General features: G+C 34.2%; 1 protein-coding gene across 2 annotated transcripts in view; it reads right to left on the minus strand.

The window, feature by feature from the left end:
* Positions 1-2577: 2577 nt before the first annotated feature.
* Positions 2578-12022, minus strand: part of b3galt1b (UDP-Gal:betaGlcNAc beta 1,3-galactosyltransferase, polypeptide 1b) — a 303243-nt gene continuing 293798 nt past the window's right edge. For both annotated transcript variants that reach the window (XM_079821412.1, XM_079821411.1), the window contains exon 5: positions 2578-4589. In XM_079821412.1, the coding sequence (XP_079677538.1) occupies positions 3384-4379 (996 nt within the window). In that variant the 5' untranslated portion in view covers positions 4380-4589 and the 3' untranslated portion in view covers positions 2578-3383. The remainder of the gene's footprint in view (positions 4590-12022) is intronic.

The raw sequence follows: 12022 nt of genomic DNA on the forward strand, positions 1-12022 counted from the left end.
CACAAAATCTGCAGAGCAGTGGGTCCCCAGGACTGGAGTTGAGAACCACTGATCTAGGTGTTTCGGGTCATTGTCATGCTGGAAGACCCATCCACGACCCATCTTCAATGCTCTTACTGAGGGAAAGAGGTTGTTGGCCCCATCCATCCTCCCCTCAATACGGTGCAGTCGTCCTGTCCCCTTTGCAGAAAAGCATCCCCAAAGAATGATGTTTCCACCTCCATGCTTCTTGGTTGAGATGGTATTCTTGGGGTTGTACTCATCCTTCTTCCTCCAAACAATGCGAGTGGAGTTTGGACCAAAAAGCTATATTTTTGTCTCATCAGACCACATGACCTTCTCCCATTCCTCCTCTGGATCACCCAGATGGTCAATGCCAAACTTCAGACAGGCCTGGACATGCGCTGGCTTGAGCAGGGGGACCTTGCGTGCGCTGCAGGATTTTAATCCATGACGGTGTAGTGTGTTACTAATGGTTTTCTTTGAGACTGTGGTCCCAGCTCTCTTCAGGTCATTGACCAGGTCCTGCTGTGTAGTTCTGGGCTGATCCCTCACCTTCCTCATGATCATTGATGCCCCACGAGGTGAGATCTTGGATGGTGCCCCAGACCGAGGGAGATTGACCATCATCTTGAACTACTTCCATTTTCTAATAATTGCGCCAACAGTTGTTGCCTTCTCACCAAGCTGCTTGCCTATTGTCCTATAGCCCATCCCAGCCTCGTGCAGGTCTACGATTTCTATCCCTGATGTCCTTACACAGCTCTCTGGTCTTGGCCATTGTGGAGAGTTTGGAGTCTGTTTGATTGAGTGTGTGGACGGGTGTCTTTTATACAGGTAACGAGTTCAAACAGGTGCAGTTAATACAGGTAATGAGTGGAGAACAGGAGGGCTTCTTAAAGAAAAACTAACAGGTCTGCGAGAGCCGGAATTCTTACTGGTTGGTAGGTGATCAAATAATTATGTCATGCAATAAAATGCTAATTAATTATTTAAAAATCATACAATGTGATTTTCTGGATTTTTGTTTTAGATTCCATCTCTGGCAGTTGAAGTGTACCTATGATAAAATTACAGACTTCTACATGCTTTTGTAAGTAGGAAAACCTGCAAAATATGCAGTGTATCAAATACTTGTTCTCCCCACTTTATATACATATATATATACATGGATGAATGGATATACCAATCAGGCACAACATTGACCTAATATTCCTAATATTGTAATGACCCCCTTTTTGCTGCCCTGTCGCCAGGTCACCACTGTTCCTTCCTTGGACCACTTTTGATAGATACAGACCACTGCAGACCGGGAACACCCCTCAAGAGCTGCAGTTTTGGAGATGATCTGATATGCCTAATATATCCCACCCGTTATTCACTTCACCTGTCATTATTACCCTCATAATGTTATGCCTGATCGGTATATATAAATATAAATGTGTGTCTATATATACATAAGAAATGTCATAGATGGGTTTAGGTTTATACTGTATATAATTCACTCTGTACACACACACACACAATGGAATGAACTGAGTATCAGTGATGTGAGATTTTAATTGTTGGGTCAAACCTCAGAGGTCAAATGCTTTAAAGTAATGGGACACCAAAGTGTGCCACTATTCAAGGTAAGTGCCATTTTTGATGCGATATTCACTCAGGGCTGCTGATTGCTTTTAATCCCACCCTGACAACAGCCTTGCTGGAAGGCATCCCATAACAGACGTATTCCTGACTGGAAATCGGTTGCTTTAAAGCACTTGCTCCATTATGCCGCATACAACAACGCCAAAGACTTTATTTGTCACGGTTGTTGACGGAGTTTGGCAAGACCACCACTTGGCACATCTCGAGCTGCCTGACCAGTCTGCCAAGTGGCACTGTTGTGGGCATTTGGCAGGGTGAGTGACTGGTGAAATCCTCCAAGCACGGAGAAGGTGGACTGGACACTTTACTGGAACTCCACAGCACATTTAAACTGTCAAACACATTCATCTAAAGGCAAGAGGTCAAAGGTACACATATTTGACAGAATTGTTTTCATGCTCATCAAATGTTAAAGAAACACTTCATTAAGCAAGCAATAGTTGTACAAATCAGGCAAATCAGAACATTTTATATGAAACAGTATATTAATATATACTGAACATCAGAGTCTGTTATATTGATGCTGCCATTTTAAAAATGTACCATGGTTAAAGAGGTTTTAAGTTTGGGGTTTAATGTCTTTAGTTAATCAATTTGTATTTGATAAATACAGTAATATTGTGAAATATTAGTCCCTATTTCCTATTGTAATATTTTAAAATGTAATTTATTAAAGCTGAATTTTTAGCGTCATTACTCCAGTGTCACATGATTCTTCAGAAATCATTCTGATCTAATTCTGAACATTTATTATCATTGTTGGAAACCATGATACATTTTTTTCTTCAGAATTCAGTTCAAAAGAACAGCATTTAATTGAAATAGAAATCTTAACATTATAAATCTCTTTACTAATTGACTATGAATACATGAGCAAAACACACAAAAAAACCAACGCTTCAAAAAAAAAAAGCACGTTCATATATATATATATATATTTTTATGTAAAAAAAAAAAAAATACACAGTATATTACAACAGTACCCATGGGGATATGTTCATTATTTTCACAGTTAAATGTCAAATCCCCAGACAATTTCAAAAATGAAACAAAACATGTGAGTCACATTTTGGCCTCAATTAAATCAAATACTAGAGAAGAAAAAAAAAAAATCCACTTTCATGTTTCTCACTCAAAGTGCTTTCATTAAATGCCACATTAACACTGCGTTCCTTAAGCAACGTTTCTACAGGGTTGAGCATGTACAGTAAATACTCACTAGATGACACTTGATACCAAGCGTTAATGACTTTAGATATATAGATTTACAGTATAACTACAAACATGAGTCAGCTGCAATGCCTTCAACTTCTAGAAGTAAGAAAATAATTTTTAGACTTCTTATAAATAACGAACTATACATCGGCGTTCCCTTTTCCGAGAAAAGAGGCTTTTGAACATGTAAACAAACAGTATGCAGGCGCTTTCACATACAGTAAACAAAGCACGTTGCATGGAACTTTTCGCTTCGTATGTGCAAAGAAAAGTGAATGATCAAGGACATTCATCCGACACGTTTGATGTGCATCCGAACCTAAAGAACCTTCACAGACTGGCACAGTTATAAGACGAATAGCACATTTCCCTAACCCATTCTCCTCCCACTGCTAAACAATGTTGTTGAAATGCCCCAGGAGGATGTTAGTGTTTCTAAGAAAGAACTACAATATGTGCTCCGGGTCGCATCTTTTGGGTATTAAAAAGGGCACAAATGCACATGTCCTCAGGCATCTTTAACACTTGAGATGCTTCTTGCTGGTCATGTCGTTCCAGATGCGATGCATCTCCTCAGGGGAGATCTGGTGCACAGTGATGACTCTGCGGTACCTGCAGAGACTGTAGGCCATTTTCCAGTGATTGAAGCCACTGTTCTGATACGGGTGAATGCCCAGCTTCCTCAAACACACCCCGACGTAAACGTCCTCCAGATGCAAGAGTCTGGTGTGCAGGGAAGTCTTGTAGATGAGCTCGGCCACGTCCGCCGAGAACACGTACCCCGTGCCCGAGCAAAACGGCGGGTACTTGCTCTCGGGATAGAGGTCTCTGGGCATGTACCATTTGCTGCGCATGTCCCGTATGGGTCCGCCGTTGATGACGTACCCGGTGAAGTACCTCCGTCGAGGTTTGGTTGCCGGCTTCAAGAGTTTATACACCAAGTTGTCCATGTTCACAAAGATATCGCTGTCCGTTTTCATCACATACTTGGCCTGGTTGCAGTAAGTCGCCACCCAGCGCATTCCCATCAGCGTTTTGAGAGTGAGGTTGTGGTACGAGTCGACGAAGTCCTCGACTACGATGTCGTGAAAGATCTCGCTTTCTTGCTCCACCATTTGGTTGAGCACCGTGTCCGTACTGCGTCCGAGAAGAAACAGCGTTATGATGCGAAGGTCGCTGAACGTGCTCTCGTCGCCCCACGTCTCCCGGATGGCCTGCCGGGCGTCGAACTCCTTGTGCGTGGTCGTGATGAGGATGACGAGGAAGGGCACGTTGGTTTCGCATTTCTTGGGCTCGTTGATGATGAACTCGAAGGTGTGTGGGTTTAGCGGACGCGTCCTGATGTTGCCGAAGGGGGTGGTGGCGTTGCTCTTGAGCGCTTTGGCTGTTTTACGTGCCGGCACGGACAGTTGGCTCGCGTAGGATGACGTGGGTCTGGATATACTTAGATACCACAGAACGCTGGCCCAGCAAACGACCGTCAACACGTAGAGACATGACACTTTTGAAGGCATTATGATGCATTTACGTGCACTTGGAGCTGAAGATCTCGAACGGCCTCGCAGCCATTAGTGACGGTTCCTCAGGCAGAAATGCAGAACGCAGCGGCATTTGTATGCAGCTTGACAACACCTGTCAGAGCTGTCTGTTCTCCGTATGAAACTGGTGGGATTTTGCAGGGTTTTGAATGCTCCCTGACACTCTTCTGCATGTTCCGCTGAAATCTGAAAAACAAAATAACAGTTATTTTCAAGTATGGACGACTGACAAGTGGGTTCTCCAACTGAAGCCAATACCTATGGGGATTGCACATAAATATGCTGATATTAACCCTCACTTAACCCTCTATGGCATGATTTACTTCGGGGGAAAAAATGTCACCCCATTTTTTGGGAGACTGGGGGTCCTTGATAATATATCCATCATAAAGTGTCGCCCTCCCCACTCCTTAACCAGATTTTGGTTTGTTGCTTCAGGGCAACAATGTGCTATAAGGGTACTAATACTCCAAGGTTTTCTACATAGGTGGAATAGGCAAAACAAGCAAAATGTGCATTAGATAAAGTTTTATTTTGAAAAACATCAAACAATAAAAAAACCCTACTACTAATTACAACTAACACCTTGCCACAAAGCAAAAATGGTTCAGGAATGGTTTGTGGAGCACGAGTTTGAGGTGTTGACTTGGCCTCCAAAGTTCCCAGATCTCAATCCAATCGAGCATCTGTGGGATGTGCTGAACAAACATGTCCGATCCATGGAGGCCCCACTTCGCAACTTACAGGACTTAAAGGATCTGCTGCTAACATCTTGGGGCCAGATACCACAGCACACATTCAGGGGTCTAGTGGAGTCCATGCCTCGACGGCTCAGGGCTGTTTTGGCAGCAATATGGGGAGCAACACAATATTAGGGAATGTTATGCCTGATTGGTGTTAAAAAAAGACGCTCTTGCATTCATCCCCCAACCACCTGCTGACTCGGACTGGGATCTGATCAAGGTTGTCTCCATAACAACGGGAGCACCGAGATTAGGGTGCCAGGCGTGACTCTCCAGGCCTACACAAACATGCACATGAACTTTACAGGCACACACACACTTATGCACACACCCATCTCTCACCTTCGCCGCTTTGTACCCCCAGTCTGACAAGCGGGTCTGTGACCAGCGCCTGAGATGGCTGCAGGACCGGGACGCCTGGCTGTGCTGGGACAACTCAACCCCCCACTCCTCTCCCCTGTTGCAAGTCGTGTTTCATGTTGTATTGTGTGCTCGTGTTGCTGAGATGTTTTTTTACTGGTCTCAAACTGTGCTCCCGTAGGAGCATAGTCTGGGGGTTGTTTTTTTTTTCATCTCCTCACCCCTCCCTACCTATCCTCATGTTATGCTGTATTTTCTGTCCAACTCAAGTAGGCGCCGCATTGAATGGCGACTCGGTGTGACTCGCATAACACCAAATACATTTCACTGCCAGTTGTATATTGCATATAATTGTGTATGTGACAAATAAAATCTCTTGAATCTTGAATCTCTTGAATCTTGAATCTTAAATGAAAAAACAAAACAAACTTCCCAGGAGGACTTGAATGCACCATATGGTCCTAACACTGATACTACCTGAACAAAAGTGGTCTAAATGCAAAGTGTTAAACAAACAAAAAAACTGTTTTAGTATATAAATAAAAACTAAATAAATATTTAAACAATCAAACATACTACTTTACATACTCATGCATATATATTTTATATAAAGTTATTTAAATTTAAAGGGGTGGTTGCATGCGATTTCACTTTTTTAACTTTAGTTAGTGTGTAATGTTGCTGCTTGAGCATAAACAGTATCTGCAAAGTTACAGCGCTGAAAGTTCAATGCAAACGGAGATATTGTCTTTTAAAGTTATGGCAGTTTATTGCCTACAAAAACGGACGGTTTGGACTACAACAAGCTTCTTCCCGGGTTGGTGACATCATAAACCCTTGCTATTAACATAAACACTGCCCCTGCGAACACGCAACAAAGTGGGCGAGGCCACGTCGCTACAAAAGAGAGAGAGAGAGAGAGCTGTTGCAGAACTACAAACTACATTTGGCCATCTAACCAATCTAAGACCATTGAGTTTTTCGGAGGAATGGGCTTCACAGAAGCAGGAATCAAACAAGCCGTTCAAAGGACAGTGGAGACAGCGGTGTGGAATAAAGGTAAAATATAAGAAAAATACAGTGTTTTTTTAGAAAAAAATAAGTATTAAGACATGTTATACTGCGCCCCATAAACACAACCAAGCCTAGAAAAAAAACCACGGAACCACCCCTTTAAACATGTTAAAAAGTGTCATTTCCACTTTTATGTCGTAATTTAGATTTTTTGTCCATTTTGACTTTATGTAATTGAATAATTTCCACTTTTATGTAATCGTATACACTGTCATAATTTTGAATTTTTGTCCATTTTGACTTCATGTAATTGATGAAATTTCCACTTTTATGTAATAGTATACACTGTCGTAATTTAGAATTTTTGTCCATTTTGTCTTTATGTAATAATTGATGAAATTTCCACTTTTATGTAATAATTGATGAAATTTCCCCTTTTATGTAATAGTATACACTGTCATAATTTAGATTTTTTGTCCATTTTGTCTTAATGTAATAATTGATGAAATTTCCACTTTTATGTAATAATTGATGAAATTTCCACTTTTATGTAATAGAATACACTGTCATAGTTATGAATTTTTGTCCATTTTGACTTCATGTAATAATTGATGAAATTTCCACTTTTATGTAATAGTATACACTGTCGTAATTTAGAATATGTCCATTTTGACTTCATGTAATAATTTATGAAATTTCCACTTTTATGTAATAGTATACACTGTCGTAATTTAGAATTTTTGTCCATTTTGACTTCATGTAATAACTGATGAAATTTCCACTTTTATGTAAAAGTATACACTGTCGTAATTTAGAATTTTTGTCCATTTTGTCTTTATGTAATAATTGTTGAAATTTCCACTTTTATGTAATAGTATACAATGTCGTAATTTAGAATTTTTGTCCATTTTGACTTCATGTAATAATTGATGAAATTTCCACTTTTATATAATAATTGATGAAATTTCCACTTTTATGTAATAGTATACAATGTCGTAATTTAGAATTTTTGTCCATTTTGACTTCATGTAATAATTGATGAAATTTCCACTTTTATATAATAATTGATGAAATTTCCACTTTTATGTAATAGTATACACTGTCGTAATATAATTTTTGTCCATTTTGTCTTTATGTAAAAATTTATGAAATTTCCACTTTTATGTAATAGTATACACTGTCGTAATTTAGAATTTTTGTCCATTTTGTCTTCATGTAATAATTGATGAAATTTCCACTTTTATGTAATAGTATACACTGTCATAATTTAGAATTTTTGTCCATTTTGTCTTTATGTAATAATTGATGAAATTTCCACTTTTATATAATAATTGATGAAATTTCCACTTTTATGTAATAGTATACACTGTCGTAATATAATTTTTGTCCATTTTGTCTTTATGTAAAAATTTATGAAATTTCCACTTTTATGTAATAATTGATGAAATTTCCACTTTTATGTAATAGTATACACTGTCATAATTTTGAATTTTTGTCCATTTTGTCTTTATGTAATAATTGATGAAATTTCCACTTTTATGTAATAATTGATGAAATTTCCACTTTTATGTAATAGTATACACTGTCATAATTTTGAATTTTTGTCCATTTTGACTTCATGTAATAATTGATGAAATTTCCACTTTTATGTAATAGTATACACTGCCGTAATTTAGAATTTTTGTCCATTTTGACTTCATGTAATAATTGATGAAATTTCCACTTTTATGTAATAGTATACACTGTCGTAATTTAGAATTTTTTTCCATTTTGTCTTTATGTAATAATTTATGAAATGTCCACTTTTATGTAATAATTGATGAAATTTCCCCTTTTATGTAATAGTATACACTGTCATAATTTAGATTTTTTGTCCATTTTGTCTTAATGTAATAATTGATTAAATTTCCACTTTTATGTAATAATTGATTAAATTTCCACTTTTATGTAATAGAATACACTGTCATAGTTATGAATTTTTGTCCATTTTGACTTCATGTAATAATTGATGAAATTTCCACTTTTATGTAATAATTGATGAAATTTTCACTTTTATGTAATAGTATACACTGTCGTAATTTAGAATTTTTGTCCATTTTGTCTTTATGTAATAATTGTTGAAATTTCCACTTTTATGTAATAGTATACAATGTCGTAATTTAGAATTTTTGTCCATTTTGACTTCATGTAATAATTGATTAAATTTCCACTTTTATATAATAATTGATGAAATTTCCACTTTTATGTAATAGTATACACTGTCGTAATATAATTTTTGTCCATTTTGTCTTCATGTAATAATTGATGAAATTTCCACTTTTATGTAATAGTATACACTGTCATAATTTAGAATTTTTGTCCATTTTGTCTTCATGTAATAATTGATGAAATTTCCACTTTTATGTAATAATTGATGAAATTTCCACTTTTATGTAATAGTATACAATGTCGTAATTTAGAATTTTTGTCCATTTTGACTTCATGTAATAATTGATGAAATTTCCACTTTTATGTAATAGTATACAGTGTCGTAATTTAGAATTTTTGTCCATTTTGACTTCATGTAATAATTGATGAAATTTCCACTTTTATGTAATAGTATACACTGTCGTAATTTAGAATTTTTGTCCATTTTGTCTTTATGTAATAATTGATGAAATTTCCACTTTTATGTAATAATTGATGAAATTTCCACTTTTATGTAATAGTATACACTGTCATAATTTTGAATTTTTGTCCATTTTGACTTCATGTAATAATTGATGAAATTTCCACTTTTATGTAATAGTATACACTGTCGTAATTTAGAATTTTTGTCCATTTTGACTTAATGTAATAATTGATACATTTTCACTTTTATGTAATAGAATACACTGTCATAATTATGATTTTTTGTCCATTTGGACTTTATATAATAATTGATGAAATTTCCACTTTTATGTAATAGTATACACTGTCGCAATTTAGAATTTTTGTCCATTTTGACTTCATGTAATAATTGTATACTATTACATAAAAGTGGAAATTTCATCACTGTCATAATTTTGAATTATGGTCCATTTTGACTTTATGTAATAATTGAATAATTTCCACTTTTATGTAATAATTGATACATTTCCACTTTTATGTAATGGTATACACTGTCGTAATTTAGAATTTTTGTCCATTTTGACTTCATGTAATTGATGAAATTTCCACTTTTATGTAATAGTATACACTGTCATAATTTAGAATTTTTGTCCATTTTGACTTCATGTAATAATTGATGAAATTTCCACTTTTATGTAATAGTATACACTGTCATAATTTTGAATTTTTGTCCATTTTGACTTCATGTAATAATTGATGAAATTTCCACTTTTATGTAATAGTATACACTGCCGTAATTTAGAATTTTTGTCGATTTTGACTTCATGTAATAATTGATGAAATTTCCACTTTTATGTAATAATTGATGAAATTTCCACTTTTATGTAATAGTATACACTGTCGTAATATAATTTTTGTCCATTTTGTCTTTATGTAAAAATTTATGAAATTTCCACTTTTATGTAATAGTATACACTGTCATAATTTAGAATTTTTGTCCATTTTGTCTTTATGTAATAATTGATGAAATTTCCACTTTTATGTAATAGTATACAATGTCGTAATTTAGAATTTTTGTCCATTTTGACTTCATGTAATAATTGATGAAATTTCCACTTTTATGTAATAGTATACACTGTCGTAATTTAGAATTTTTGTCCATTTTGTCTTTATGTAATAATTGATGAAATTTCCACTTTTATGTAATAATTGATGAAATTTTCACTTTTATGTAATAGTATACACTGTCGTAATTTAGAATTTTTGTCCATTTTGTCTTTATGTAATAATTGTTGAAATTTCCACTTTTATGTAATAGTATACAATGTCGTAATTTAGAATTTTTGTCCATTTTGACTTCATGTAATAATTGATTAAATTTCCACTTTTATATAATAATTGATGAAATTTCCACTTTTATGTAATAGTATACACTGTCGTAATATAATTTTTGTCCATTTTGTCTTCATGTAATAATTGATGAAATTTCCACTTTTATGTAATAGTATACACTGTCATAATTTAGAATTTTTGTCCATTTTGTCTTTATGTAATAATTGATGAAATTTCCACTTTTATGTAATAATTGATGAAATTTCCACTTTTATGTAATAGTATACACTGTCGTAATTTAGAATTTTTGTCCATTTTGACTTCATGTAATAATTGATACCTTTTCACTTTTATGTAATAGAATACACTGTCATAATTATGATTTTTTGTCCATTTTGACTTTATATAATAATTGATGAAATTTCCACTTTTATGTAATAGTATATATACACTGTCGTAATTTTGAATTTTTGTCCATTTTGACTTCATGTAATAATTTATGAAATTTCCACTTTTATGTAATAGTATACACTGTCGCAATTTAGAATTTTTGTCCATTTTGACTTCATGTAATAATTGATGAAATTTCCACTTTTATGTAAGAGTATACACTGTCATAATTTTGAATTATGGTCCATTTTGACTTTATGTAATAATTGAATAATTTCCACTTTTATGTAATGGTATACACTGTCGTAATTTAGAAATTTTGTCCATTTTGACTTCATGTAATTGATGAAATTTCCACTTTTATGTAATAGTATACACTGTCGTAATTTAGAATTTGTCTATTTTGACTTCATGTTATAATTGATGAAATTTCCAATTTTATGTAATAGTATACACTGTCGTAATTTAGAATTTTTGTCCATTTTGTCTTTATGTAATAATTGATGAAATTTCCAATTTTGTAATAATTTATGAAATTTCCACTTTTATGTAATTGTATACACTGTCGTACTTTTGAATTTTTCTATTTTGACTTCATGTAATAATTTATGAAATTTCCACTTTTATGTAATAGTATACACTGTCGTAATATAATTTTTGTCCATTTTGTCTTTATGTAAAAATTTATGAAATTTCCACTTTTATGTAATAGTATACACTGTCATAATTTAGAATTTTTGTCCATTTTGTCTTTATGTAATAATTGATGAAATTTCCACTTTTATGTAATAGTATACAATGTCGTAATTTAGAATTTTTGTCCATTTTGACTTCATGTAATAATTGATGAAATTTCCACTTTTATGTAATAGTATACAGTGTCGTAATTTAGAATTTTTGTCCATTTTGACTTCATGTAATAATTGATGAAATTTCCACTTTTATGTAATAGTATACACTGTCGTAATTTAGAATTTTTGTCCATTTTGTCTTTATGTAATAATTGATGAAATTTCCACTTTTATGTAATAATTGATGAAATTTCCACTTTTATGTAATAGTATACACTGTCATAATTTTGAATTTTTGTCCATTTTGACTTCATGTAATAATTGATGAAATTTCCACTTTTATGTAATAATTGATGAAATTTCCACTTTTGTGTAATAGTATACACTGTCATAATTTAGA

This window comes from Gobio gobio (assembly GCF_949357685.1).
Source record: "Gobio gobio genome assembly, chromosome: 7".
Classification (NCBI taxonomy): Eukaryota; Metazoa; Chordata; class Actinopteri; order Cypriniformes; family Gobionidae; genus Gobio; species Gobio gobio.